The sequence below is a fragment of the Topomyia yanbarensis genome, chromosome 2 (assembly GCF_030247195.1).
Source record: "Topomyia yanbarensis strain Yona2022 chromosome 2, ASM3024719v1, whole genome shotgun sequence".
In the NCBI taxonomy this organism is placed as follows: Eukaryota; Metazoa; Arthropoda; class Insecta; order Diptera; family Culicidae; genus Topomyia; species Topomyia yanbarensis.
In genome coordinates, this window is record NC_080671.1 from 327,331,265 (window position 1) to 327,346,689 (window position 15,425).

At 40.0% G+C, this 15,425-nt stretch overlaps 1 protein-coding gene across 4 annotated transcripts in view; it reads right to left on the reverse strand.

The window, feature by feature from the left end:
• LOC131683828 (ras-specific guanine nucleotide-releasing factor 2-like) overlaps window positions 1-15,425 on the reverse strand; it is a 542,029-nt gene that overhangs the window by 449,965 nt on the left and 76,639 nt on the right. For all 4 annotated transcript variants that reach the window (XM_058966164.1, XM_058966166.1, XM_058966165.1 and 1 more), the window contains exons 5-7: window positions 3,924-4,030; window positions 3,425-3,572; window positions 310-624 (exon numbers count right to left, since the gene is read on the reverse strand). In XM_058966164.1, the coding sequence (XP_058822147.1) occupies window positions 310-624; window positions 3,425-3,572; window positions 3,924-4,030 (570 nt within the window). The remainder of the gene's footprint in view (window positions 1-309; window positions 625-3,424; window positions 3,573-3,923; window positions 4,031-15,425) is intronic.

The following is a 15,425-nucleotide window of genomic DNA, read 5'->3' on the forward strand; positions in this document are numbered from 1 at the left end:
CCTCAATAAAAAAAAACTACTCACAGCACCGAACTAACTAATGCCAATGCGATTAAACATTACAACGACTGATGCATCCACTCTAATTGATAACGTTATTCAAGCATGAATAATTGTGAATTCTTAGATGAGTTGATGGAATTAAATCATTGCACAAGATATGAATGTCGTTTGTCATTTTCATTGCAATGTCATTTACTACGATGAACTTTCTCCTCTGAATGTTATTGCGATTTCTCAACAAAACTATTTGTGCTTTCTACTTTACTGTACAATGCTGAAAAGTCATGGCAGCGGATAATAACTCACCTCGAGCTGTTCCAGGTATTCTTCCTCAGCTTCCACCATGCTGAAAACTAGATGGTTCCGCTTTCGCATGCTCTCTGCGTGTGGTGACCGTATGTACTCCTCCACGATTTGCTTCCACCGCCGGCGGCACAACCAACCGCGGAAAAAACTCTGCACTTTCTTTATCTTCCGCAGCTCGATCGAATCGTGTACGGACGCGCACAGACCCGGAAGCGACGAGTGCTCGTCGATGGGGTCACCAGGAACGCTAAAACTACCGCGACCCACCGGTGTGGCCGAGTAGCTGGAACGGGTCTCCTTGCGTAGCACACATAGCTGGAAGCGAGGGAAAAGTACCGTTCCATCATCATCAAGTATGATATGTTTATCGTGAATCACTTGATTCGCGAATTTATTGTGACATATATTAAAAGATCAGTGATATTCGGAGAAAATGATACCGTGAAATAAATAATATTTCAAAATAAGGGTCAAGAATAATTAAAGTTTTCAAATTACGAAGAAAAAGCTCCAAAAAACAACACTGGATAAAATGTGTCTTTGTTTTATTTTCAAATTACACAATTAGGAAAAATGAAAATCACATTTGCCATAACATTGTGACGTTTTTTTCTATCAGATAATAGAATTTCAATTGTTTTGAAATGCAAAATAAAATAGTGTGACTCTTTTGATGAAAAACTCGGTTGAACAAACTTCAATTATGACACTTCTTTTATGTGAATCTTGTGAGAAGTACACTGAGCCAAAAAATCACATACGTTTCATGTGAAAAAACACCTAAATTTAAAAAACGATTAAGCACATCAAATTCATATGCATCAAATAAAACATATACAGTAGGGTGGGACAAAAATTAGATTCCAGCTCCGAGCAACTTTTTAGATACTATTTGAGTCCTAGAACAACTGTGCAAATTCTTTGCTCGATCGGTGAAACTATATTTTTGCGCCCACTGTTTAAATTTTACATGGGATTTTGTATAGGAAAAATAACTTTTACAAAATAATTACTCCAGGAGTCGTCCATTACTTCCTAAAAATAAATCGTTATGCGACTTTTATAGGAAATTTAACAAAGAAACAAAGTCTCGAAAACCACAAAACGATCTGACGCTTGAGAAAAAAGTTATTAAGCAGAAACCGATTGATGCTCTGACGATTGATGAAATATTCATTTTTTCTAGTACCACTGCTGTTGGTTGTCCAATTATACGCAATTTTATTTCAATCCTCTCTTAATGTGCCCAAACCGTTTATCTTTACGATTGATGGCCACTTCGCAAGGTTTTGAGGGATAAATTGAGGCTTCTTTTGTACATAATAAGAGAAAGTTAAAAATTTTGTATATAATTATACCGTCAGAAGCAGTGATGCTAAGAAAAGTGAAATTTTCATCAATCTTCAGGGCATCAATCGGTTTTTGCTTAATAACTTTTTCCACAAGCATCAGATCGTTTTGCAGTCTTCAAGACATTGTTTCCTTGACAAATTTTCTATAAAAATCAGACATCTATTTATTTTTAGGAGGTAACGGGTGACTCTTGGAATAATTAATTTTCAAAGGACAATTTCCCCATACGAAATCCCATGTAAACTTTAAAACGCGGGCGCAAAAATACAGTTTCACCTATCGAGCTAAAAATTTGCAGAGTTTTTCTGGGGGCTAAATGGGATCTAAAAAGTTACTCGGAGCCAAATTTTATTTTTTTCATATAACCATGTCCCACTCTAATATACAGTCACCGATGAATTTCAAATACAAAATGAATAACTTTCAAGCGTGGCCCACATACATGTTATGTGTCTTCACATACTTCTAGGTTTATGTGTAAAACACATTATTATTACGGGAATATATAATGTGAAAAAAATCATACACATTCAACATGGCGTCAAGGAACAGTACGGCGGCGAATACATTGCTCCTGAACTTGTGATTTTTCTAATTAAACGTGAAGACGTTAGAAATACATATATATCCGATATAACTGCTCCAGATTGAAGATTCCAAGATGGTATAGAATGCATTACAAATCAATGATCAACACAAACCTGTAAGTCCAGCCGGAAAATGTGCCAAAGTTCTGGCTGGCTCTAGTTAGTAGCTGGTTCCAGTGATTGTTTTGTAACTGGAATCGGTTATTAACTAGAGCCAGTCAGAGTACCGGCTCAATTTCCAGCTGGACTTTACTAGGATTATCCGCACATTTATTCAACCAAGCTACATTACCTAACAAAACATTTGAATACTATTATACAAGCAACTAACAATCACATGAATATCAGATAAACCCACTTCACGTAACATGATTGCTATTATACATTCAGTTAACAATCATCTGAATATCATATAAAAGGTATATAAGTTTCAAATAGAAAATATGTGGCATTCCGATAGCAAGTAACTGAACCTCACGTAAGATATATCTGTAATCAATACTAGTTTTTATAGGGCGGAAGAGAGAACAGATTATGTGTGAAAATAATAACATTCATGTGAAAAGTATTATGGAAAATATTTACATGTTTTTGCATATGAAATGTAAGTGATATTTTGGTTGAGTGTAGACTTTTTGTGGATTTAAGGGGCCATTACACGCACAAGAAAAGTGGAATTACTAAGTTTGAATTGTGTGGGGCCCCGTACACGAGGCGTTAGTAATGTCATTACTGAGCAGTAATGTCACTTTTAATGAACGTGTAAGGCGAGTAATGATGGAATTCCCATACAATTCCAGTAATGACACTACTTAGTAATGACACTTTTATTGCGCGTGTAAGGGTCCCTTATGAGAATTTTGTCATTACTTCGCCTGTATAAAATAATAATCATTAAAAGTGACATTCCTGTTCAGTATGATGTTATTAATGTCTCGTGTAAGGGCACCTTTAGTCTTTTCAACGTTAGTCTTAACCACAACGAGTAAACAGAACAAAGTAGCACTTGAGCAATAAATGTCGTCCTTGCTTCACTTCACCGTAAAGCAGAAATATAGGGGAGGATGACGTATCTCGAACGACAGCAAGAACACCCAACGGATGTGAATAGCCGGGTTCGTTCTCTCCATGCTGTATGTATATATGTACGGTTGGGAACAACAAACAACACTCACCTCGGCTCTTAGTTTTCGTATTTCGGATGCGAGCTCTTCACACTGTTGAGTGTATTGCCATTTAGCCGTCTTCTCGCTTTCGACCACCTGCAGCAGGTGGACGTGTTTTTGCTCCAGCTCTTCCTTCTGTAGCAGCAGTTTGTTGAAGCTAGGAACGGAAGCGGAAAAAGATACAGAATATACTATTCAACACAGTCCAATGCACCGCCAAAGGGTAGATTTCGTAGAACTTTCTTTCTTTATTTGGGCAAACAAGTGTTTTGAACAGTAAAGAGTTACTCATGGAAATAAAACTCAAAGAACTGGCATCCTAGAAAAGAGATAACTTAAGGCACACTTCTTGTCCAATTAAATAGAATGATATCTCGAAAACCTGTTCAAGGAGAAGTCGTTATAAAAAGTTTAAATGAAATGTTATGAAACTTTACCGAATGAAGTGAAACAATCTCATAATTAGCTGAAAAGCAGATGTCATTAGTTCCCTGATTAACATCATTACCTTGCCTCTCTGATGGCGATGATCCAAGCCGAACACTCGGACTCCGTTGATGCTCGAAGTTCATACTGCCGTTGGTTCTCGCGACGGTAGCAAATGGTAAAGCAGTGCTGGAACATCAAAGAAAAAACTTGTTTGTTACAAATAACTAACTATTTGCGAAGTTGCGCGTTGAACTCATTTCAAGGTTATTTTTTATTTTTTTTAATTTGTACCATCCTTCATTTCAATGGATGCAACTAAAACATTGGCGTCTCCATAATTTCGGCTCTAAACCTTTTTTCCGAAAATGGTTTTTCTATAATCACTATTGCCGAAAAACTACTGAACCTGTTTTCTTCATTTTTTTCAATTGTTCGTAATTATTGGGTATGGGAATAAGTTTCCGTCCTTCTTTACACGAAAATAATATTTATTTAAAACATGAAATACAAAATAATATTATGTGAAGTATGCACCATTCGAAGCGACAACTTTTCCCCATCTTTCAGGCAGCATACGGATTCCTCGAAGAAAGAAGTCAGGGTTTTTCGACTCGATCCATTCGTTGAGCCATTTTTCGATACTTTCGTAAGAAGTGAACTTTTCTCCAATCAGGGCTGATTGCATCGATCGAAAAAGATGGTAATCTGATGGCGCTATGTCTGGGGAATACGGCGGGTGGGGCAAGATTTCCCAATTCACCCCTTCCAAATATTTTTTGACAGATTTTGCAACGTGTGGCCTAGCGTTATCATGCAGCAAAATTAGTTTATCATGTCGAGCAGTCCAATCCTTTCGTTTTTCTTTCAAAGCACGATTTAATCGTATTAGCTGCAGTCTGTAACGATCGCCAGTGATTGTTTCGGATGGTTTAAGGAGTTTGTAATAAATTACACCACTCTGATCCCACCAGATGCACAACAAAACCTTGGAAGCATGATTTTTTTTTGGCGTGAATGGACCCGTAGTAGATCCATTTTTCATCGCCAGTGATAATGCGATGCAGAAAACCTTTTCTTTTCTGGCGCTCAAGGAGCATCTCGCACATCACCAAACGTCTCTCGATATCCCTCTCCTTCAATTAATGTGGTACCCAATTGCCTATTTTTTGCACCATTCCCATTGCGTGCAAACGTTTACCGACGGTCGATCTGTCAACATTCAACTCATTGGATAGCTCATCCAGAGTCCGACATGAATCTTCATCAAGTATCTGTTGTAGTTGTGCATCTTCAAACTTTTTCGGTGCTCCTTCGCGTTCTTTGTCACTGACGTCATAATCGCCGCGTTGGAATCGTCAAAACTACTCTTTACAGCTTGTATTAGATGGAGCATGATCACCGTAAATATTCCTTAATATGCGGTACGTTTCAGCTGCACTTTTCTTTGAAATGTAATAATGCAGCAAAACTTCCCGCAAATGCTGCTTTTTCGGAACGAACGTTGACATTTTTGACGCCAGATTAAAAAGGATGTTCACACTCGAAGCGAATATCAACTAGTGCAATCGAGACCTTACACATACAATTAGAAATGGTAAGTAGAGTAGTTGAGCTAACACAGCTGTAGTATCAATAATGACCTATCTTTCAAGAGGACGGAAACTTATTCCCATACCCAATAGTTTTGCTTGTACCTGAACGACTGTATTTTTGAGCATAATTTTTTGTTACACTGTTAAAAATTTTACAATTTAAGGAAGCCAAAGCATCGACTTTTTGGGAAAAACGTTCCCGTATGCAGGATAAAATTATTATTTATTCAATTAATCTTTAATCTGAAATCTTATTTTGTAATACTTCTTATTTTCAGTTAGTTTTAGATTAAAGTTATACAAATGTTTGTGTTTGATGCATTTGTAATAATATTACCTTATTTAATACAATTACCATCACTAGAAAGCGATATTGCTGGATATATTATGAAAATGATTAAAAGAACCCCTTGAAATATCACCATTTTGCATCCATACAAAAATTCTTCAACAGTTTTTAACACACTCCCAATTTTGCCACGTTATACAGTATGCTTTTAGGTAAGTAAAAAAATATAGTGAAATAAAATATCGAAAAATAAATATTTATTATATTTATTATTTTTTTTTTCAATTCGTTTATTTGATAAGGCAGGTTTGCGTTAGCTTAAAGGTGCCAATTTTGTTTTGTTTTACATTTTAAATTACTTAAAACTAGGGGCTTACATATTGATTTTTGAAATTAAACTAAGGCTAATTTATAGCTATACATATACACAAGGGGGTAGTATAATTTTCGTAAGATTAGAGGGGTCATTTAGTTTTTATGGCAATACGATTTGAGAATGAGATTATTGGAGCAAATAATGTTTAACTAAGGGGGAAAATTTTTACGACTATCTTAAAAGTTGAAATAATTAGAGGGCGTGATTAAATTTTGTAAAGATTCGGAGACATTAATTAGAGTTATTTTATGTGGTAGTAGAGTTGGGCATTTTCAACGAGATCATATAATATAATAGTTAAAACTAGAAAAGGCAAGAAGAGCTAAATGCTTCATGAAGATAATTGGGGGGGGGGGGGGGAAGGGGTGTTACTTCTGTGTATAAGAGTCAGGGGAAGTAGGGTGGACAAACATGGCAGGGGGAGAACATTATTTCAGTTTCAGACTTCGGGAGATCAACGGATGGATTACAGAATCAGGGTGGCCTTCATCAGGAAGAATCATGTACTGGGACGCCGGGTGGTCGTTCTCAAGATGGCAGGGGTTTCTCCAGACGATTTCGTAGTGCGGCTCAGATGTTGATCGGCTACATTTCGAGTTGTGCGTGTGATGTTCGTGCTTTAGGTCCCGTGTTTGTTGGCTCATTCGACAGGGATGTTTTGTGTCGCCTTGGAGTCGCATCAAACCATCGTGGGTGTATGGTACAGGTGGAAGAGAGCGCTTCTGAGAATGATAAGGAAAAAGGGGCAGTTAAAGTTGGATATTGATGGTTTTTATGAAGGTGTATATAAGGGACATATAGAGGACATCGCGGCTTGCCAACACATCTCGAACCGGGACGTTGGGTGGTCTTCCTCGGGCCCGGAGGGTGTCCATAAGCCGAGACCTGGCGGAACTGTACTCGGTGCACGCCCAGACTATGTGCTCTATATCGTGATAACCGTCGCCACAAGCGCAGATACCACTCTCCACGAGCCCAATACGTCGGAGATGTGCATCCAGCGTGTAATGGTTCGCCATGAGTCGGGACATCACACGAATGAAGTCACGACCCACATCCATCCCCTTGAACCAAGGTTTCGTCGATACCTTAGGGACTATCGAATGTAGCCACCTTCCTAGCTCCCCATTGCTCCACGAGGTTTGCCAACTTTCGAGGGTTCTCTGATGAGTAATACTGAAAAATTCGTGGAAGCAAATTGGTCTTTCAAAAACGTCACCTTCAATGGCACCCACCTTAGCTAAGGAGTCCGCCTTCTCATTGCCCGGAATGGAGCAATGAGAAGGGACCCACACCAAGGTAATCTGGAAAGATTTGTCAGATAAAGCACTCAGTAGCTCCCGTATTTTCCTCAAAAAATACGAGGAATGCTTTCCATGTTTCATCGAGCGAATAGCGTCAATAGAACTCAGACTATCCGAGACGATGAAGTAATGGTCTGCGGGTAATGTGTCAATGACTCCAAGGGTATACTGAATAGCAGCTAGTTCTGCGGCGTAAACTGAAGCAGGGTCACTGAGTTTGTAGGAGGCGGTGAACTTTTGATTGAAAATACCGAAGCCAGTGGACCCTTCGAGGTTTGATCCGTCAGTATAAAACATCTTAGAACAGTCGACTTCTCGGAATTTATTATAAAAAATATTTGGAACCACTTGTGGGCGTATGTGGTCCGGAATTCCACTAATCTCATCTTTCATGGATGTGTCGAAGAAAACAGTAGATTCAGAAGTATTTATGAAATGCACACGGTTGGGATTGTAAGAAGAAGGATTAATATTTTGCGCCATGTAGTCAGGGACATAAAACGGGTCTGAGAATTGAGCTCAACAAGCCTTTCGAAATTTTCAATCACCAACGGGTTCAAGATATCGCATCGAATGAGCAATCGATATGAGAGTTCCCAAAATCGATTTTTCAGCGGGAGAACGCCCGACAGGACTTCGAGACTCATCGTATGGGTCGACTGCATGCACCCTAAGGCGATACACAAACAACGATACTGAATTCTTTCGAGTTTGATGAAATGTATGTTCGCGGCGGATCGAAAGCAGAAGCATCCGTATTCCAGTACCGACAGTATCGTTGTTTGATACAACCTAATTAGGTCTCCTGGGTGGGCACCCCACCACTAGGGTGACAGGAAAAAAATGACCCCTATCGGCCCACCTCGATTCCTAGTCCCACCAGGAGTACTTGCTACAAATTTGAAGCAAATCGGACAAGTCTAACTACCGGACCAACGGGCCTGAAATTTGTATGGGAATTTTCAACAATTTACATGGAGAAAACCCACCAGCACGCATTTTCGCCGCTAGGTGGCACTGTATGCATCGTATTATCACTGTAAGTGAAAATAAGAAGGATAATTGAATTGTCTACAACTTCGTCGAAGACTGCAAGTAAATCCGACTTTATTAAAAGAAGTTATTAAACTTTTAACGAAGTGATGTCTGAGTCAGTTGTGCATGGGGCCTAATAGTGCATGGTTGTGTATCAGTACTCGATTCACACGAACTAAACATTTTTGTGAAATAATCGTTAGGTTTAGCTCAATGGTATGTTCAGAAGAATTATAGTAAATAATACGAGTCATGCTTTGATTAGAAAATTTTAGTTCCACCTGTTACCGCATAGAGGGCGCCAACACTAACTTTTCAACGGAGAGAGATAGAAATTTGGTGTCTTCTACAAAGTTATAGAACAGGCATTTTTCAGTATTTCTACTGAACATCTTGATACTCTATCTCTTTTCTATTAAAAGTTAGTAGTGGCGCCCTCTATGCGGTCACAGGTGGAACTAAAATTTTCTAACCAAAACATAACTCGTATTATTTACTATAATTCTTGTAAACATACTATTCGGCTAAATCTAACCATTATTTCACAAAAATATATAGTTCGCGGGAGTCGAGTACTGATACACAACCATGCACTGCTAGGCCCCATGCAAAACTGACTCAGACATCACTTCGTTAAAAGTTTAATAACTTCTTTTAACATAGCCGGATTTACTAGCAGTCTGCGACAAAGTTGTAGATAATTAAAATATCTTTCTTATTTTCACTTACAGTGATAATACGTTGTATACAGTGCCACCTAGCGGCGAAAATACGAGCTAGTGAGTTTTCTCCATGTAAATTGTTGAAAAATCCAATATAAACTTCAGGCACGTTGGTCCGGTAGTTAGACTTGTCCGATTTGCTTCAAATTTGGTACAAGTACTTCTGGTGGGACTAGGAATCTACTCAGGGGTGGGCCGATTGAGTTTTCAAAAATTCATCATTTTTCTGGGCAGTTTACCCACCACGTTCCGGTTATTGTACGAAGAAAGTTGATCCTTTGCTGGCATTTCTGTTTCAGATACCGAATATGGCATCCCCAAGTACCTTTCGAGTCGAACCAGACCCCTAGATATTTTACTGTGAAGACCTGAGCTATAGTTTGACCCATTAATAGAAGCTGTAGTTGTGCTGGTTCACGCTTCCTAGAAAATACAACTAGCTCAGTTTTCTCCGTGGAGAATTCGATACCCAGCTTAATAGCCCATGCAGACAAATTGTCCAAGGTATTCTGTAATGGTCCTTGTAGATCGACAGCTTTGGGTCCCGTAACAGACACCACGCCATCGTCTGCAAGTTGTCTTAACGTGCAGGAATTGTCAAGACATTCATCAATGTCGTTGACGTAGAAATTGTATAACAGGGGGCTTAGACATGAGCCCTGGGGAAGGCCCATGTAGCTAAATCGTGATGTCGATAAGTCACCATGCGAAAAATGCATGTGCTTTTCCGACAACAAGTTTAGTAAAAAGTTGTTTAAAGTCGCTGAAAGACCATGCTGGTGCAGCTTCTCTGAAAGAATGTTGATAGAAACTGAATCAAAAGCCCCCTTTATATCTAGGAACACTGATGCCATCTGCTCTTTACTAGCATAGGCCATTTGAATTTCGGTTGAGAGCAACGCAAGACAATCATTCGTCCCTTTGCCTTTGCGAAAGCCAAATTGTGTATCTGACAGTAAGCCATTTGCTTCGACCCAATTGTCGAGGCGGGATAGGATCATTTTCTCGAACAACTTCCGGATACAAGATAGCATTGCGATCGGTCGATACGAATTGTGGTCGGAGGCTGGTTTTCCTGGTTTTTGGATGGCGATGACCTTCACTTGCCTCCAATCGTGTGGGACAATGTTAGCCTCAAGAAACTTATTAAATAAGTTCAACAAGCGTCTCTTGGCAGAGTCTGGCAGATTCTTCAACAAGTTGAATTTGATTCTGTCTGGCCCTGGAGCTTTATTGTTACACGACAAGAGAGCAAGTGAGAACTCCACCATCGAAAAAGGTGTTTCGTTCGCGTTATCGTGACGGGACGCGGCGCGGTAGATCTTCTGTGCCGGGGCGGAATCCGGACAAACCTTCTTGGCGAAATCGAATATCCAACGGTTTGAATATTCCACGCTCTCATTAGTACTGTTTCGATTTCGCATACGTCGGGCTGTTCCCCAAAGAGTGCTCATCGATGTTTCTCTCGTTAATCCGTCGACGAACCGGCGCCAATAACCGCGTTTTTTGGCTTTCATCAAACTCTTCATTCGCTTGTCTAACGTCGCGTACTGTCGAAAACTAGCGGGTAACCCGTCGTTCCGGAAGGTCTTAAACGCGGCGGTCTTCTCGGCGTACACGTCTGAGCACTCTTTATCCCACCAGGGATTGGGAGAACGTTTTTGTATGTTCGCGCCGGGTACTGGCTTAGTCTGAGCTTGATTCGCGCTGTCGAGAATCAAGCCAGCCAAAAAGCTGTACTCTTCCTCCGGAGGAAGTTCTTGAGTAGATTCGATGTTGTCGGATATCGCGGCAGCATAGCTCTTCCAATCGATATTTCGTGTGAGGTCATACGAAATATTGATTGTTTCCAATGGCCTTGAGCCGTTATTGATTGAGACTATGATCGGCAGATGGTCGCTACCGTGGGGATCAGGGATTACCTTCCACGCGCATTCTAACTTTAGCGAGGTCGAGCAAAGGGATAAATCTAATGCGCTTGGGCGCGCTGGTGGGGGAGGAATCCGTGTCATTTCACCCGTGTTTAGAATTGTCATGTTGAAGTTGTCGCAAATATTGTGAATTAAAGAGGAACGGTTATCATCATAAAGGCAACCCCATTCCGTACCGTGAGAGTTAAAGTCGCCTAAAACTAGTCGCGGTGCAGGCAGGGATTCTATGATGTCATGTAGCCGGCGATGCCCAATCGCGGTGTTGGGGGGAATATATATGGAAGCTATGCAAAGATCTTTGCCTTTGGTTGTTACTTGACAAGCGACAACTTCAATACCTGTTATCGAGGGAAGGTTAATTCTGTAGAAGGAATAGCGCTTTTTGATCCCCAAAAGCACTCCTCCATAGGGGGTGTCTCGATCCAGGCGAATAATATTAAAGTCGTGGAAGTTGAGATCTATGTCGGAAGTTAACCAAGTTTCACATAATGCAAATGCATCGCAACTCAAATTATTTATTAAAATTTTGAAGGAATCGATTTTCGGGATGATACTTCTGCAATTCCACTGTAGAACAGTGATCAAATCCGTGACCTCGTTCGATAAGTTAGCCATCGAGGGATACAATCGCTGAAAGGAGGGGCCATTTAGCAGTCAACTGCTTCAAAAATGTTCTTACTGTAGGGAGAAAAGCTAACATAAGACTTTTAATAGGATCAGTTATATTGAAAGTTTTTATTATCCAGTCCACAATGTCCGAGAGTTTGATAATTCCAGTGCCGCGATCATTCTCGAACTGAAACAGAGGAACACTTGGGATTTTTGATGTTCCGGGAAGTGCTGGGAACTCCTTCTCTGAGTTTAATCCTCCGAGACCAGGAGCTAATTGCTTCGGTTTGGTTGCAACACTTCCAATAGATGTGACTTTCTGAGTCCCGTCAAGGGATACCTTCTGGCCTTTACAACGAACTTTAGGAGAGGAAATGTTCCTCCTCTTCCTATAACTTCTAGGCGCCCTAGTAGATGTTCCCTCTTGTGGGTCATCAGCCTCGCCCTCGTTAGGAGGCAAGTGAGCATAGATGTTTGTTGAGGTTGGTGGTGTAGCTTTCTTTAGCATTTCTGCAAAAGAACGTTCGGATCGTCCAGCAAGGGAACGTTTTAGTTTATCCCCGCGTAGTTTGTACGCGGGACATGCCGAGATATCATGCAGATTCTCTGCACAGTAAGGACACTTCTCAGCATTCTTACTGCACGAATCATCTAGATGATTCTCCCCGCATTTTCCACAGCGGGCCTTATTGCTACAATGGGTGGCTGTGTGACCCAATTGTTTACACTTTGTGCAATTCATGACCCGCGGCACAAACAGACGCACAGGCAGACGAACCTTGTGCAAGAGGACGTAATTTGGCAAAGCGGTACCAGCGAAGGTCAACCGATAAGAGTTTGATTGAGGGTACGTTTTTGAACCATCCCCCGCAACTACTACTGAGTGCAAACGCTTGCACTCGAGTATTTTCACTGGCTAAAGTAAGCGGTCTCTGAAACGGCCAACCCCGTACTGCAGCAGATCCTCGCATGTCAAACTGTCATCGGTGACAACGCCTTCAGACTGTACTTTCACAGCTGGAATATACACGTGATAGTCCTTCGTAAAGTGCTCGCAGCAAGCAATATCGTTTGCCTGCTTTGAGTTAGTCAGCACGACCCTCAGCCTGTCTGAGCGGACCTTTTTTATTTCGATCACAACCGAGAACCGTTCCGTTAGGTCTTTTGAAATCTGTAATAGATTCAGCGATTTTGTTTTGGGCCGAAAGAAGACCACAAAGGGACCGGTCGAGAGCTCTGGATATTGTTTGGGTCGGGGGAGAGCCTTAGGAGTCGACTCGATCTCCATTTGGCCATCCGGGGAGGAAGCCATCGACACCGTCAACGCACGCACTGGTTATTGTTCAATCCCCGCTTTACGAACAAAAGGTTGAGGAATGTGGCCTAACGGTTAACACACGCACAAAAGAAAATAAAAGTCCAAACCGAAGAGGCAGAGAATGGCAAAATAACCTTGAACGCGGATTACTGCACTGTTCTTTTTCCAACAGACCGAAAACAAACACAGCGACCAAAATACACCCAGGTTTTTTTTTACGCGGGGGATACGTATCGCGTAAAAAACCGCGTATAAAACCGCGTTAATTGGAAAATCCGCGTAAAACCGCGTTAATTAGAAAATGCGTATAAAAAAACCGCAAATTCGAAAATCCGCGTGAAAAAAAAACTCTCAGCAAAAGACTTGGAATATTTTTGGAAGTTTTTTTTTTGCACGGATTTCGCAATTAATGCGGTTTTTACAAAAATATTCCGAAAATACCCATATTGATTGGGTTATAGCGAATTTCGCTAAACCGAAAGTAGCCATCTTTGATTTCAAAAAGGCGCCAAAAATTAATTTCTGGCAGCTACTCTTCAATACCATTCCAAAAATACCCATATTGATTGGGTTATAGCGAATTTCACTAAACCGGAAGTTGCCATCTTTGATTTCAAAATGGAGTCAAAAATCAATTTCTGGCACCTACTCTTCAAGACCATTCCGAAAATACCCATATTGTTGGGGTGCGGGCCAAAAGTAGCCTTCCAGACCCGTCTCTTCCATCTTTCCGAAAATCTTCTAAGTTTTTTTGCATTCAAAAGGACTTAGAATATGTTTTTCAAAAACCGTGTTAATTGCGAAATCAGCACAAAATAAAAACTGCCAAAATTCTAAGTTCTTTGCATTTAAAAGGACTTATTTTTGGAAAACCCGCCGTAATTGGAAAATCCGCGTAAAAAAACCTCGTAAAAACGCGCGAAAAACCGCGTAAAAAACCTGGGCGTACAGTGTACACAACACACTCTAAACCACTTCTACCCAAATTGTCAAGAGAAAATCCCCGATGGGTTATTTTCTACAGTGTTTCTTCCGTGATGCAATTTTATGTGGGAACCCTTTAAAGGACGTTATAGCAGAATTGAAATTTTGAACTTTTATATATTAATGTCACCTTTAATGTTTTGACATATCATTTTGAGGGCCATAAATAACACTTTGAGTTAACAAAACAAATATATAGATTTTTTTAACGTCTACAGGAATGTAACCGCTTAAACAAACGATTTTATGATGCTATCGTAAACAACCCAACAAACAACGAAAGATGAACAAACTTTTGATATAAAAACGTTTTTAATCCACCTAACAGTGTGATGAGACATTTCTTATAACTCTTATCACTCTCTTCGGATATTATATCGTTTAAGAACATTTAGAACTTGATGCTTCGTGATGTTTTTGATAACACATACTACATGGGATAGTGGCAGGATTCAGAGAATCGCTCAAATCAGCATACGACAACATGAGTGCTAGAAATCTCAAACCAAATCAATGGGAAAGCGAAAAAATGGCCCATAAAAAAGACATACAAACGAATTATTGTTAATACTCTGTTAATAAAATATCTAAATTGTGGCGGGAAAACTGAATTTTCCTGAAGGGGTTATATATTGTACTGAGCCAAAAAAATCAAAAATTTTTTTGAATCGATTTGAAGTTTATACTTTACTCACATTTCCAACGCGACTGAGAACTAAGAAATCAACGCTTTTTCTTGAAAAGGGCGATACTAGCAGCGATACCATTCAAAGAAAATCAACCTTGAATATTTCCAGACTTGGTTTTATTTCCTATTTAAGAACTATTGCGTTTTTTACATCCTAGATTGCATGATTCAGTGATCGAAACCCAAAACTTCATAAAGTATTTGAAATTATTAAATTAAAAGTTGTTTTGCCTTTCTCAATAGAAAGGTATTGCAATTGCTCTGAAAACCGACTTTTTAACGGAGGCCCGGAGGGCCGAGTGACATATACCATTCGATTCAGTTCGTCGAGTTCGGCAAATGTCTGTGTGTGTATGTATGTGTGTATGTATGTATGTGTGTGTATGTGTGTGTGTGTATGTGACCAAAAATGTCACTCATTTTTCTCAGAGATGGCTGAACCGATTTTGACAAACTTAGTCTCAAATGAAAGGTGCAACGTTCCCATAGGCTGCTATTGAATTTCTAATGGATCCGACTTCCGGTTCCGGATTTACAGCGTGATAAGTACGAACACGCAGAAAATGTCGATTTTAATAAATTCTGCAATGAATGTATAAAGGTGAAAATTTTTCCAAAATATGACCACAACTGCTTCGATTTGTAGTATTAGGTCACTAACATCCATTCAAAGTCTATTTGGCCACATTGGCCACCATCCTCGGTTCCGGAAGCCCCGGCGGAAGTATCTAAA